Source organism: Hyperolius riggenbachi, chromosome 5 (genome assembly GCF_040937935.1).
Source record: "Hyperolius riggenbachi isolate aHypRig1 chromosome 5, aHypRig1.pri, whole genome shotgun sequence".
NCBI lineage: Eukaryota > Metazoa > Chordata > Amphibia > Anura > Hyperoliidae > Hyperolius > Hyperolius riggenbachi.
In genome coordinates this window covers 255,851,101-255,867,589 of record NC_090650.1, presented here as the reverse complement: position 1 = coordinate 255,867,589, position 16,489 = coordinate 255,851,101, and the positions used below count along the sequence as shown (strand labels likewise).

Below are 16,489 nucleotides of genomic sequence, written 5' to 3'. Positions count from 1 at the left end.
TTTTAGCACGCTAAGCCAATAGGTAATGCAGCTAGTTTCCAAAACATTACTGTGAACTCAATCTTTTCCTATGCCTTCATTTATTGTAAAATGGATCGTTTTTAAGAAGTAGAGACAAACAATAGGTGGCTGACGATACAATGACACCCAGACACGGCCCCAGAATTAGGAGATGTGTCATACGGTAATGGTGGGATTCTACAGAACTGTGGGTGAAGCACATTCCGTAACTGCACTGAAGACCGAAATTATGCCACGCCGCAATAAAATGTGTTGTTCTTAATGGGCTATGATCATAGCCAAAGCGTTTATATATCTGCTGACGATGCTTGTTTTTATAGACAAAATGTGAAAATAATACAAAGAAACCAACCTTATTAAGTCTGTGCAATAGAGGACCAGTCAAATTAAAACTGGCATGAGATTGCAGTTCCTATTGAGCTGTAAGCCAGTTAGGCTTTATATCACTTATTGTAATCAATATCTAAATACATATTGATACTTATACAGTAACATTCTTTGAAAGAATGTGGGCAGCACGGTGGCATAGTGGTTAGTGCTCTTGCCTTGCAACGCTGGGTCCCGATTCAAATCCCAGCCAGGTCAACATCTGCAAGGAGTTTGTATGTTCTCCCCGTGACTGTGTGGGTTTCATCCGGGCACTCCGGTTTTCTCCCACATCACAAAAACATACAGATAAGTTAATTGGCTTACCCCTAAATTGGCCTTAGACTATAATACATACACTACATGATACATACATTGACATATGATTATGGCAGCGACTAGATTGTGAGCCCCTCTAAGGGACAGTTAGTGTCAAGACGATATACTCTGTACAGCGCTGTGTAATATGTTAGCGCTATATAAATACTTGAATAAATAAAAATAAATACATGAGAATGCTGAAAACAGCATTTCTACTATTGCAAAAATTGTGTCTAAGGGTACGTACACACCAAACTACTGATGTCGCCCGTCGCCGCTTTACAGAGGCGTGACATCTGTGTAGCCGACGACGGTGGAGGGACATCGGAGTGATGCATGCGTGATCTCGACAGGCAGGGAGTGGCGCAAACAATGAAGTTGGCCATCACTGGGGGTCAGTTGATCCGATGTGTGAATTGCTTGCACCTCCGTACACACACCTGATTATCGGCTTGAGTCAGGCGTGTTCACGGGTCTTAAAAATACATACCCGAGGCTGCCTCTTGCCCCCTCCGGGCTGATCGCTCCCTCACTGTCCTCCTCCGCACACCCGGGATCACCCGCAAATGGCCCCAGAAAATCCTCCAGTCCAGTCAGGATGCGCAGAAAGTCCCAGACTGGAGAACTTTTCCGCAGCCGATTGTGGATGATCCCAGCGGCGGTGGACAGCGAGGGAGGGATCAGCCCCTGGAGGGGAGCTGGAGGAAGTCCAAGGTGGGTGTGGGTGTGTGTGTGTGTGTTTTTCCTTCTACCCATCTCAGGTTTACTTTAAGAGTTAATAAAAAAATGTAAACTGTCCATCGGAATGAAGTTTATATGCCACTAGTAGACCCAGCCCGTTTAAAAAACGGGCTCTAGGTCTACGGCCGCCGCCAGCGCGCATGCAACCGCCGCGCGCCTGACGCGATGCACCCACAGAAATCAGCTGGTCTAATCTCTGTCAGAAAAAGTGGGCGTGGTTACTCCTTGTTTGCCTTTGGGAATCGTGTAATTACTGAATGTTAGACCAGGTCTAAAAACATTACACCAAACCAGTGGTCCTCAAACTAAGGCCCGCAGGCCGAATGTGGCCCCCTGAGGCTTTTTTACCGGCCCCCATAAACAAAATGTATTACTTATAGTTGCGGTCAGCTACATCTTTAAATATTGGTGGTCCACATATAGAATAGCAGTTCTGGCACCACCCATCCACATGGAGGCCAGAAAGCAGTAATTTGCTGGTTTCCAATCAAATTCCACATCAGGTGACACTGCTGTCCAATTGGACTTCAGGTTGTCACCTGGGTATGCGTCACTGTCTGGCCCGCAAGGACATCATTTTATGTATATTCCGGCCTCCCAGCAGTCTGAAGTATGTTGACCCTGCCCCCAACCCAAAATGTTTGGGGACCCCTGCACCAAACCATCAGTAGACTAGTCTAAACTGCTTAGTGAATTGAGGCCAATGTGTTTAACCACTTCACGGCCACAGGCTTTACCCCCCCCCCCCCCGCTAAAGACCAGGCCATTCTTTGTCAAATAGGCCACTGCAGCTTTAAAGCCAAGCCTCAGGGCCACACAACACAACACACAAGTGATCCCCCCTTCCTTTTCTCCCCACCAACAGAGCTCTCTGTTGGTGGGGTCTGATCACTCCCCCAGTGTTTTTTTTTTTTTTTTTGTAAATTTATTTTTAAATAAATTTCCCTTTAAACTCTTCCTCCCCCCTCCCCCACCAAGACTCAGGAGGGGGCAGTCGTGTCACACGGCTGTTCCCAGTACAGCGCTGCTGTAGATCGCAGCGCTGTATATGGTATTTAGACGGCGATCACCGCTGGGAGACTGAAGGCAGAGCGCCGCCTACCAAGTGCAATCTCCTGCAGGACTTTACGCCGATGGGCTTTAGGGGGTCCTGGGGCTGCCACTGCAGCCAAGCCCATCGGCGTTACGCGGTCGGCAAGCAGCGGAAAAAACAAAACCATATCTCCCACAAACTCCAACAGCTGGAGGACTCCCTCCAAGACAACTCATTCTGGGAGACTTGGAACCATATTGGGACAAAGCCCAAGAAAAGCCCTCTTCACATCCAAAATGGCCACATCTGGCTCCACTACTTCAGGGACCTCTACAAAGACATCCCAGAAAATGCCCAAACCCCGGAACAGAAACAAATAGCCGCAAAACTGAAGGAGACAATCAAGGACTTTCAAAACCCCCTGGAATACACCAATCACGGTGCAGGAAATAAGAGAAAGAACAAAGCTGATAAAATGTAAGAAGACTAGCGGTACAGATGGCATCCTGCCAGAGATGATTAAATACAGCCCCCCGGACATACATGAGGCACTCGCAAGACTATTCAACCTTATCCTGAGTGCGGGCTCCTTTCCTCAGGCCTGGAGTGAAGGCCTCATAACACCCATCTACAAGAATGGGGACAGATACGATCCAGCAAACTACAGAGGAATCTGTGTCAGCAGTACACTGGGGAAACGGTTTAACAGCATCATCAATAAAAGGATCCTCTCCTTCCTCACACAGCAGGACGTACTCAGCAAAAGCCAAGCTGGGTTTATGCCAAACCACCGCACAACCGACCACATCTACACACTGCACAGCCTTATCAAGACCCATGACCACAGCTCACGCGGCAAAATACATGCTTGCTTTGTGGATTTTAAGAAGGCGTTTGACTCGGTGTGGCACCCAGGCCTTTTCCTAAAACTCCTAGAGAGCGGAATAGGAGGTAGAACCTATGACGTCATCAAGAGTTCATATACTGGGAACCAATGCAGTGTGAAAGTGGACAGGAAGAGAAGTGCGTTCTTCAAGCAGGGTCGAGGAGTCAGGCAGGGTTGCAGTCTGAGCCCAACGCTCTTTAACATATTCATTAACCAACTGGCTGCAGCCGTGGAATCCTCCCCAGCACCAAGCCTCCTCCTGCATGACCATGAGGTGAAGTTCCTGCTGTATGCAGATGATCTCCTGCTGCTCTCCCCAACAGAAAGGGGCCTACAGGACAGCCTGGCAGTACTGGAGAGTTTCTGCACCACATGGGCACTGCCCATCAACCCAAAGAAGACAAAAGTGATGGTGTTCCAGAGGAAAAATCTAAAAACGCCCACCTCCTCATTTATAATAAATGGCTGCCCACTGGAGACCACAAACAGTTACACCTACCTGGGGCAGGAAATTAACCAAACAGGGAGCTTTAAACCAGCAGCAGAGGCCCTGAAGGAAAAAGCCTGCAGAACGTTTTATGCCATCAGAAGGCAACTTTACCACCTAAAACCACCGGTGAGAGTCTGGGTTAAGATATTCAACAGCATCATCACCCCAATCCTGCTCTATAGCAGTGAGGTATGGGGCCCGGTCACCTACCCTGACCAATCCAAATGGGGCTCCAGCCCAACAGAAATCTTCCATTTACAGTTCTGCAAGTATCTTCTCCAAGTCCATCGCAGCACTTCGAACTCAGCTTGCCGGGCAGAGCTAGGCAGATTCCCACTATGACTGACTATCCAGCAGAGGGCGCTCTCATACTGGGCGAATATATAGAGCAGCAGCCCTAGCACTTACCACCATAAAGCCTCACTGAGCCAGGGTGGCGAGGCCATACCACGCGCTTTGAAACAAAGCGTCAACAGCCAGCCCAGCCAAGACCACCAACACAGGCTGACAAAAGCCCAAATAAAAGGAACGATAGAAAGCTGCAAGGACCGATACCTAGAGGAATGGAGAAGAGACATAAAGAACTCCCAGAAACTCGCTGTCTATCAATCACTACAGAGGGAGTACACAATGGCTCCATATCTGGAGAGGCTACACTACCACAAAGACAGACAGGCCTTGAGCCTGTACCGTCTGAGCGCCCACAACCTGAAGATAGAGACAGGGTGACACAGACAGACATGGAAGCCCCGGGAGGAGAGACTGTGCAGGCAATGTGACCAGGGGGTCCTGGAGGATGAGGCCCACTTCCTGCTACACTGCAGCAAATATACACCGTTGAGGACCGCCCACTTCCAGAGACTCTCCACCCACATCCCAGATTTCACCTCCACAGATGAGGAGAGGAAACTCTATATCCTACTGGGGGAAGAGGAAAAAACTGTGCAAATAGCAGCCCGATATATCACTGCCTGCTACCAACTGAGAGGAACATGATACCACATGGACTGTATAACCCCATACTCCCCTCCCCTATGGACTATATACCTATACCCCCCTCCCCTATGGACTATATATATCTCATCCCCGCATACCATCCATTACATCCTCCACACTCCTATGGACTGTTTACCTATATCCTTCCATTATTCCCAAAATCCCCCTCTCCCATGTTAATGTTTTGTTTTGCTTTGGCAATGCTAAATGTATTTGGTCCTGCCAATAAAGCTTTTTTGGATTTGGATATTATTATTCTTCTTGTAGCTATAATGCAAACAATTTTTTGTTTTAGTTATTCCGATTCATTAATTTAGTAAAGTTATCCTAGGTACACACAATACAATGGGCTTGATTCACAAAGACAAATAGAGTGCCTTATCAGAGTAGCATAGCAAGCACTACGTACACATGCCTGCTAATTGGCCAATCACTTTAAAGGACATTATCCCCGCACTTTGATTGGCCCAATAGGCCGCCTGTCACTTGATATGCACAAACAACCTCAAGAAACAGAATTCACACTCTGAAGTCATAATTGACGAAATCAACATGAATCACTGCTTCACTGTTCAGAAACTCTTTATTGTATCAAATGTGAATGATGAAAAACAATGTTAAAAACAAGGCATGGTTGCATGACATCCATAAATCTGTATTCAGACTAATAATAAATAGGCAAGACTCTATAGTTCCTATTATGAAGATAAATATACAACATAATAAAATATGCCAAATGTCTAGTAATACTATTGGCATAAACAGTATATAAACAGTATATATATATATATATATATATATATATATATATATATATATATATATATATATATATATCTATATATATCTATATATCTATATATATATATATATATATATATATAAATATTTTCAGCGAAGTATACAATGAAAAATACAATAAAAATGCAGATAAAATATGCATAGATCTGTGCAATGTTGTTAATATTTATAGATATCACATGTTGCTGGTGTAAGAGAAAACACCATGGAAAAATGCCAAAAAGGTGAAAAAGTATTTAGAGTGAAGCATACCACTGAAAGTGCTAGTGCAAAAAGATGGCCAAAATAGACAAAAAGTGCCAGTGCGAACCTATACAGCGTATCCACCAAGAATATAATGCAACAAAGTATCAATAAGAAGCTTTATAGAGGAAATACCACATCTGCAGTGAATAGGAGCAGGAACCAAAGTGAAGTGATGAGAGACACTGAGTAGTGAGAGTCTTACCCAGTAGCAGGTTGGATGGCAGGACCCCGCCGGCGCTGGGCGCGCTAGCCTAACTAGTTTAGCCCGAAAGCTCAGAGAAGCTGCTTCTGACTGAGCTACTGCTACTGGGTAAGAATCTCACTACTCTGCAAATCTCATCACTTCACTTCAATGTTAACTCTCTGGACTGAGTGGATTCACACCATGCAGATCCTGTTGCCGTTTTCTGTCTTTTCTGTGCTTTCAAATGAGCTTATCTGCCATCTCTGCCATGGCAGTCATGTGACACAGGGGAGAGATCAAATTACAACTTGTGTTTAGACACAAATGAGGGGGAATTAAACAGGCTAAACTCTCTAAATACATACAGGGTGCATTTCTCTTTGTTTATCTTCTGTCCTGTGCAAGAGTTCAGGTCAACTTTGAAGGAATTAAGAAGACCGCTACATTACTGTTATGTATAAAGGAACAATATGTAAACTAAACCACAGCTAAGTAGGTCGGTGAAGTGTTCTCAAAAATAAGAAAACAGCAAAAAGACCTCATTAGACAATTACCTTTCTGTACAGGAACCTGAGGTTGAGGTCAGCTGACCAGACTGTTCCTGTAAGCTATAGGTGTGTGCTGTACACTAGAGAAGTGGAACGTGGAACTTTGTGGGACAAGACTTCCATACTACTAGCACTAGCGCTTATCTGCACCATAGGATTACAGCCCTGCAGTCATTGCATTGCATTAGTCAAATGTGAAACTAGACCAACTCTGGAAAACATAGGAGATCAAGCAAATCTCAATTTTCAAAAAGCATTTGCCGCCAGCTGGTGACAGGTTGCAAACATGACTTGGGTTATATAAAAATTTAGCAAGCAATGCTCAATGGTTAGTGAAGTACAGTTTGTTTATGTCCCATGCAGGGAATTGCAAACATTTGCCATTTTTAAAGACAATATTTTGACACCCGTCCTGTTATCCTGTGTTTGAAATGCCTTTTTGACATCTGAAAGGTCACCTCAAATAAAACACAATTAAAATCTAAACACAAACAAGCCTGTACGTTTTTCAGACAAAGACAGATGGTTAGCGATTTTGTATTAGAAATTATTTTCTGTTCTTGGCAAATCATTTTCAAACCTCACCTGGGTCATATGACCAAAGTGAAAGATGCTAAAAGGTTAAGGTCTCTTTACAACAACAACACCACATTAGTACAGTGCTTTTTCCCTGTAGGACCCAAAGCGGATTTATGCATATACATTAGTAAAAAAAAATAAAAATCACATTTGCGTGCGTTTTTCAGTTCTAATTGTATCACTCGTTGACCTGTATTGCATTGACCTGAACACAACGCACATAAATACATGTAATGCTATGTTACAAAAATGTTCACAAATGCAACGTGCATGTGTGAACACAGGGTATTAGAAAACATTGGGGTTGATTTACTATAACAAATAGCGCGTCTTATCAGAATTAACCACTTGAGGACCCTGGGCTTTAACTCCCTTAAGGACCAGGCACTTTTTTTCCATTCAGACCACTGCAGCTTTCACGGTTTATTGGTCGCTCATGCAACCTATCACCTAAATGACTTTTGGCTCCTTTTCTTGTCACTAATAAAGCTTTCTTTTGGTGCTATTTGATTGCTGCTGCGATTTTTACTTTTTATTATATTCATCAAAAAAGACATGAATTTTGGCAAAAAAATTATTTTTTTAACTTTCTGTGCTGACATTTTTCAAATAAAGTAAAATTTCTGTATACATGCAGCGCGAAAAATGTGGACAAACATGTTTTTGATGAAAAAAAAAAACATTCAGCCTATATTTATTGGTTTGGGTAAAAGTTATAGCATTTACAAACTATGGTGCAAAAAGTGAATTTTCCCATTTTCAAGCATCTATGACTTTTCTGACCCCCTGACATGTTTCATGAGGGACTAGAATTCCAGGATAGTATAAATACCCCCCAAATGACCCCATTTTGGAAAGAAGACATCCAAAAGTATTCACTGAGAGGCATAGTGAGTTCATAGAAGATATTATTTTTTGTCACAAGTAAGCGGAAAATGACACTTTGTGACAAAAAAAAAAAAAGTTTCCATTTCTTCTAACTTGCGACAAAAAAAATGAAATCTGCCACGGACTCACCATGCCCCTCTCTGAATACCTTGAAGTGTCTACTTTCCAAAATGGGGTCATTTGTGGGGTGTGTTTACTGTCCTGGCATTTTGGGGGGTGCCTAATTGTAAGCACCCCTGTAAAGCCTAAAGGTGCTCATTAGACTTTGGACCCCTTAGCGCAGTTAGGCTGAAAAAAAGTGCCACACATGTGGTATTGCCGTACTCAGGAGAAGTAGTACAATGTGTTTTGAGGTGTATTTTTATACATACCCATGCTGGGTGGGAGAAATATCTCTGTAAATGACAATTTTTTGATTTTTTTTACACACAATTGTCCATTTACAGAGAGATTTCTCCCACCCAGCATGGGTATGTGTAAAAATACACCCCAAAACACATTGTACTACTTCTCCCGAGTACGGCGATACCACATGTGTGGCACTTTTTTGCACCCTAACTGTGCTAAGGGGCCCAAAGTCCAATAAATACCTTTAGGATTTCACAGGTAATTTTTGTTTCAAGACTACTCCTCACGGTTTAGGGCCCCTAAAATGCCAGGGCAGTATAGGAACCTCACTAATGACCCCATTTTAGAAAGAAGACATCCCAAGGTATTCCGTTAGGAGTATGGTGAGTTCATAGAAGATTTTATTTTTGTCACAAGTTAGTGGAAATTGATTTTAATTGTTTTTTTTTCACAAAGTGTCATTTTCCGCTAACTTGTGACAAAAAATAAAATCTTCTATGAACTCACCATACTCCTAACGGAATACCTTTGGGTGTCTTCTTTTTTAGAATGGGGTCATTTGTGGGGTTCCTATACTGCCCTGGCATTTTAGGGGCCCTAAACCGTGAGGAGTAGTCTTGAAACCAACAATGTCGCAAAATGACCTGTGAAATCCTAAAGGTACTCATTGGACTTTGGGCCCCTTAGCGCACTTGGGGTGTAAAAAAGTGCCACACATGTGGTACCGCCGTACTCAGGAGAAGTAGTATAATGTGTTTTGTGGTGTATTTTTACACTTAACCATGCTGGGTGGGAGAAATATCTCTGTAAATGGACAATCTTTTGATTTTTTTTACACACAATTGTCCATTTACAGAGATATTTCTCCCACCCAGCATGGGTATGTGTAAAAATACACCCCAAAACACATTATACTACTTCTCCTGAGTACGGCGATACCACATGTGTGACACTTTTTTGCAGCCTAGGTGCGCTAAGGGGCCCAACGCCCTATTGACAGGTCATTTTGAGCCATTTGTTTTGTAGACTACTCCTCACGGTTTAGGGCCCCTAAAATGTCAGGGCAGTATAGGAACCCCACAAGTGACCCCATTTTAGAAAGAAGACACCCCAAGGTATTCCGTTAGGAGTATGGTGAGTTCATAGAAGATTTTATTTTTTGTCACAAGTGAAAAATGACACTTTGTGAAAAAAAAAATCAATAAAAATCAATTTCCGCTAACTTTTGACAAAAAAATAAAATCTTCTATGAACTCGTCATACACCTAACAGAATACCTTGGGGTGTCTCCTTTCTAAAAAGGGGTCACTTGTGGGGTTCCTATACCGCCCTGGCATTTTACGGGCCCAAAACCGTGAGTAGTCTGGAAACCAAATGTCTCAAAATGACTGTTCAGGGGTATAAGCATCTGAAAATTTTGATGACAGGTGGTCTATGAGGGGGCGAATTTTGTGGAACCGGTCATAAGCAGGGTGGCCTTTTAGATGACAGGTTGTATTGGGCCTGATCTGATGGATAGGAGTGCTAGGGGGTGACAGGAGGTGATTGATGGGTGTCTCAGGGGGTGGTTAGAGGGGAAAATAGATGCAATCAATGCACTGGGGAGGTGATCGGAAGGGGGTCTGAGGGGGATCTGAGGGTTTGGCCGAGTGATCAGGAGCCCACACGGGGCAAATTAGGGCCTGATCTGATGGGTAGGTGTGCTAGGGGGTGACAGGAGGTGATTGATGGGTGTCTCAAGGTGTGATTAGAGGGGGGAATAGATGCAAGCAATGCACTGGCGAGGTGATCAGGGCTGGGGTCTGAGGGCGTTCTGAGGGAATGGGCGGGTGATTGAGTGCCCTAGGGGCAGATAGGGGTCTAATCTGATGGGTAGCAGTGACAGGGGGTGATTGATGGGTAATTAGTGGGTGTTTGGCGGAGAGAACAGATGTAAACACTGCACTTGGGAGGTGATCTGATGTCGGATCTGCGGGCGATCTATTGGTGTGGGTGGGTGATCAGATTGCCCGCAAGGGGCAGGTTAGGGGTGATTGATGGGTGGCAGTGACAGGGGGTGATTGATGGGTGATTGACAGGTGATCAGTGGGTTATTACAGGGAAGGACAGATGTAAATAATGCCCTGGCGAATTGATAAGGGGGGGGGGTCTGAGGGCAATCTGAGCGTGTAGGCGGGTGATTGGGTGCCCGCAAGGGGCAGATTAGGGTCTGATCTGATGGGTAACAGTGACAGGTGGTGATAGGGGGTGATTGATGGGTAATTAGTGGGTGTTTAGAGGAGAGAATAGATGTAAACACTGCGCTTGGGTGGTGATCTGATGTCGGATCTGCGGGCGATCTATTGGTGTGGGTGGGTGATCAGATTGCCCGCAAGGGGCAGGGTAGAGGCTGATTGATGGGTGGCAGTGACAGGGGGTGATTGACGGGTGATTGACAGGTGATCGGGGTAGATAGATGCATACAGTACATGGGGGGGGGGAGGGGGGCTGAGGGGGTGATCAGGAGGGAGCAGGGGGCAGGGGGGGGGGATAAAAAAAATAGCGTTGACAGATAGTGACAGGGAGTGATTGATGGGTGATTAGGGGGGTGATTGGGTGTAAACATGGGTCTGGGGGGTGGGCAGGGGGGGTGTCTGAGGGGTGCTGTGGGCGATCAGGGGGCGGGGGGGGGAATCAGTGTGCTTGGTGCAGACTAGAGTGGCTGCAGCCTGCCCTGGTGGTCCCTCGGACACTGGGACCACCAGGGCAGGAGGCAGCCTGTATAATACACTTTGTAAACATTACAAAGTGTATTATACACTTTGTATGCGGCGATCGTCGGGTTAACATCCCGCCGGCGCTTCCGTATGGCCGGCAGGATGTTGCGGCGGGTGAGCGGAGCCAGGCGGCGGCGGAGGATCGCGTCACGGATGACACGATCGCTCCGCCCATGCCCTTACAAGGAACGCCGCCTCTGTGGGTGAGCTGGTCCTTGCGAGCTCCACTTCCCGGCCGCCGCTGTGTGTTAGGCGGTCGGGAAGTGGTTAACACGCCTTATCAGAGTTAACATTGCTTATCAGAGTAGCATAGCGAGCACTATGAACTTATGCCTGCTAACTGGCAATGACGAGAGCTCCACTCTCTGTGGGTCCAATCACAGGACATTATCCCTATACTTTGATTGACTCAATAGGCTGCCTGTCACTTGACAAAAAACTTGACAGGCAGCCTATTAGGCATAAGTTCATAGCGCCGACTATGCTACTCTGTTAGGCGTGTTAACTCTGATAAGGCATGTTAACTCTGATAAGGCACACCATTGTTATAGTGAATCAACCCCACTATGTTTCCAATGTTCTTGCAGACTGCATACCATACACATTGCTGAAAAGCAGACAGCAACATTTATAGTGTACATGAGGCCTGGCAAATGAGCAGTTATGCAGTAGGAGCATTGTGTGAGCACTATCATGGTTTTATCACACATCAGCACATACAGTTTAATAAAATGGAAATTAAATCACAAAATTACTGTGATAAATCATCATGTGACTGAAACAGAATTTGTCATGCAGAAAGGAAGAGTCCTGTTGTGCTGAAAACACTTCTTCAAACCCTACAGCCCTCACACAAAATAGGGAAAGTTTGTGGCCATGCTATTTATATGGTGCCTAAAAGTGGCAAGCACATCATGCCTGCACATACTGTATGACCTCCTTTATTTATATTTAAATGGCTCTAACTACAGTTACTCTTATAACGGTGATGAATTATTATATACCGTATATCACCTCAGATAAGTCCACTTTTGGGGACCCCCAAAAATGACCGAGTGTGTGTGCATGTTTGGCTTATCCACAAGAGATAATACTGTGGGTGATGTGCACAGCCTTCCCATCTCAAACACATGCTCTGCACCCACCGGCATACTCCAGTACGCACTGTTCATGGGGACTACATCAGCACATGGGAGGGGGGGGGGGGGGTCTGGTGTGTCGGCAGGTCATTGCTTTTAGTCTATTTTTTTCAGGCCAAAAGTCTGGGTGGGCTTGTTCAAGGGAAGGCCTATCCGCAGGTATATGTGGTATATTGGTTTTTTTTAGATGAGGATGTCACCTGAATTAAAAAAAAAATTGCATTGCATCATGGGAGCTTCATTTTACACGACTTTTTAAAAACTGAATGTGATTTTTAGTCTGCATTTCAAATACAGACTGTGTCTAGGCTGAGATTGATCTATAACGTTTAACCTCATTGAAAAAGTGCTCTGTGCCCGCTGAAAAGTCATATTCAATGCCTAATATATATAGCTGCATGCCGCCTGTATGCCACATGTAGCCAAAAGTAAGTATGAGTAGAGATAAAGTACTGTATTCCTTATTTTACAAAGCTACTCTGAAATGACCTTTAAATATTTGTTGGCATCCCTAGAACTGACTGTAAATAAGTGGTTTACAGCAACCTTTCAAACCATTTTCTTCAATTACCATGTCGTCTTTAATCATACAAATAGAAATGTAACCTATTTAAAATCAGAAAAGTAATCACACACTGCTGTCTGGCATCATCATGTGTCCCACACTGAACATGGATGAGATGAGAGAGTGGTCAGAGGAGATCAGACAGGAAATTATAGATAAGCATGTTAAAGGAAAAGACTATAAGACAATCTACAAGTAGCTTAAAGTGTAGGGGTAAAAAAGTGCCCCAAAGGAATACGTACCTCAATAGAGGGAAGCCTCTGGATAATTCAGAGGCTTCCCCTGTCCCCCTCCACCAGCCCATTCCAGTGTTGTCCCCTCTGCAAAACTGTTGGCAAGGGCTTATCAACGGCTCATGCATAACAGTAGCAAGGGTTTGTGCTACTGCCAATACAGAAGCCATCTGTGTCGGCGCAGTAGCACGGACCCCATTGGAGCTTGGCTTTTTCTGATGAAGCTTCAGGGTCTCAGTGCTGAAACGGCCTGGTGGAGGACGACAGGGGAAGCCTCTGGAGGATCCTCTGGTTTACTTTAATGTTACTTTAACAGAAAATACTATTACTATTGTTGTTAAGAAGTTTAAGATCTATGGGGCTATAGCCATCCGTCATAGTACAGTGACGTGACGTCCCGGATTGCCCGGGACGCGTGCCGGATTCGGGGTCCGCTGTTCAAGGCTGCATGAGGTTCCGGGAAACGTCCTGCTTTTAGCAGCGGGACGTCCCGGCCTCGGGACTCTGATCACTTTATTGCATGAACTGGCAGCGCCGTCTATAGACGCCGTGCCAGTTCATTGCCTGCAGCCCCGCTCCAGCCTCCTTACTGTCTTCCGGTGTTCCGACACCGGCACTGCTGGCAGGCGAGCAGGGCTACGGTAAGATGGCTGCCGAAGCCCTGTACTGGAGACTATTTGTGTCTCCAGTACAGGGCTTCGGGCGCCATCTTGCCGTAGCCCTGCTCTGCCTGTCAGCGCGGGAGACTGCAGGAGGATCGTCCGGGGGAGATGCGCCCCAGAGGAGTCTTCTGCCAGGTGAGTAAATGCTTTTTTTTCCCCAGGTGTTGCCCACATTGCATTTATTTTGTGCTGACATGTTTGCCCGCAGTGCATTTATTTTGTGCTGACATGTTTGCCCGCAGTGCGTTTTGCTTTGTGCTGACATGTTGCCCGCAGTGCGTTTATTTTGTGCTGACATGTTGCGCATTGCGTTTATTTTGTGCTGAACTATTGCCCCTATTGCAGTTATTTTGTGCTGACATGTTGCCCATTGCATTTATTTTGTGCTGGAATTTTGCCCACATTGCGTTTATTTTCTGGAGCCTGGGGTAACTGTTGCTGCATTTATTATTTAATGGTCATAGTTGGCTATGTTTGCTGCTTTGGCGTTACGGTATACTATTAAATAGCATCACACAGTTTCTGCACACCCATGATGCGAAACCTCGCCTGACCACATCATGGCGTAAACACTGCTTTCTCATGCCTCACTGTTACATCATTATGTTAGCTCCACCCATACAATGTCATGGCCACATCACCCCCCCCCCCCCCGAACCCCTATTCATAGACACAAGAGGAAAATCAACCACAGAATGGACAACTTTTAAGAGGTACAAACTGAACTGTTTGCGTACTGACAAGCCACAATGTTTCTGGGAGAATATCTATTGACAAGTGAGGCAAAACTGCAGCTAGTTGATCAGTCATGTCTATGTGTACAGAAAATTGCTTTAAAAGGAAAGGACATTCATACTGTGGAACATGAAGGAGGCTTGGCTATGTTTTGGGGCTGCTTTGCTGCATTGGAACTGCACAATGAACAATTAAATCTCAACACTAATTAGACATTGACCTCAATTCACTAAGGGCTGTTCTGTAAAAAATAATAAGTCGGCAATATACATTCTGATGTTCTGCTCGGCAGTACATCGGTACCAATGGAGTGAGTAGTAGGATGGTGTGGCACCTCCTATTGGCTATCTCCTTTATTTACCTTTTAATTCTACTGAATGGCTGTTGGTTACTGGCAGCTCCAGCCTGGAGGTAAAATACCGACTGAACATCTTAACTGTTTTACCGCATGGTCAAATCTTTGTGAATTTACATTTATTGATGTATTCACCGCACCAGTCAATAATTTACTTCACTAGTTGGCAATTCTATTTTTTCATGTGGTAAGAGCCTTAGTGAATTGAAATTTGAGAAGATGTTAAGTAAAATCAGCTGTTTTCTGCATTACAGAATAAAGTAATGCTTAGTGAATTGAGCCCATTGTGGAGGGTAAGGCTCCTCCTGAACCGCATTGCTTGTGACCCGAACCCTCTTCTTTGCGGCCACGCTCCCCTCCATGCGCGAGCATAGGGAAAAGCATGCATGAGTGAGACCATACTACTGCACTGGCCGTGCTTTTCCCCTGCGCAATGCATCTGCACCCGTATATGAAGGAGAGTATTGCTGCAAGCACCATATTCAAAATTATCATCAGATATTTTCAATGGGTCACAGCGCAGGAACAAAGGAACATAAGATCTACAAAGCCTCTTCACTATCCAAAGGCTTCCTTCTACTGAGGTTAGTATCTAGTTTCTTGTGGGGTATTTGTTTTCTTTTTTTCATTTTGGCTTAGAAGCTATGGAATCACCATTCATTTCAAACTAGAGGCAGAGTTATCTACTAGCCGCTTACACCTTATATTACCTGTAGGTGTTAGGCAGTCTTTCCAGTCAAAGTATCCAGCGTAGATGCCAGGTTCCAGGGATCCAACAATTGGATCTGCTTTGATTTCAATGAAGGTTTCAAATAATCGGTGATCCAGCTCCTTAAGTGATTCCATGCTGGCCTAAAAAGAAATACGAATCATTTATTTATTACACTGGCTTTGCATAATACATAGTCCAGTTTTTTTTATATTAATATGCGCTCCACATTTTCATCCATTTATCACTTTATTCATTTTTTTTATAGGAATTTCACTAAAAGTTTCAAAGAATAAATGCAATATTAAGTCCCCATTCTGATTTTGGCAAATGTAGTAAAAATCATGCAGTAATATACCTGAAAGACAGGCTTAAGAACAGTAATTGTACTTTACAACGAAACAACCATTTCAGGGGCATTGCTAAGATCCAAAAGGTGGCCATACACTGGTCGATTTGCCATCAGATTCGACCAACAGATAGATCCCTCTCTGATCGAATCTGATTTTACTGCAAACAGATTGTGAATTGATTTCAGCCTGAGACCGATCACAATCTGTAGAGCAGCCGCGCCCCCCCCCCCTCCCGCATACTTTACCTGCTCCGCCGGCGCATGTCCCGCTGTCTTCTTCTCTGCTCCGGCTACTGAACTTCCTGTCCAGGGGAAGTTTAAAGAGTAGAGGGCGCTCTACTGTTTAAACTGCCTGCCGGGACAGGAAGTTCTGTGTAGCTCTGGAGCCCGAAACGGAGAAGACGACCAGGGGTCTCGCGCCGGCTGGAGCAGGTAATGTATTACTGCTGTATTGCGTCGGTCGTCGAGTATTCGAACGCCGCTAACGACGCACTCCCGACCCGCCGGCGACCGAGAAAAATCTTCCGCACAGATG

General features: G+C 44.9%; 1 protein-coding gene across 1 annotated transcript in view; it reads right to left on the bottom strand.

Annotated features, from left to right (window-relative positions):
* EXOC2 (exocyst complex component 2) overlaps positions 1-16,489 on the bottom strand; it is a 290,595-nt gene that overhangs the window by 45,690 nt on the left and 228,416 nt on the right. The window contains exon 22 of the mRNA XM_068236811.1: positions 15,604-15,745. Within this exon, the coding sequence (XP_068092912.1) occupies positions 15,604-15,745 (142 nt within the window). The remainder of the gene's footprint in view (positions 1-15,603; positions 15,746-16,489) is intronic.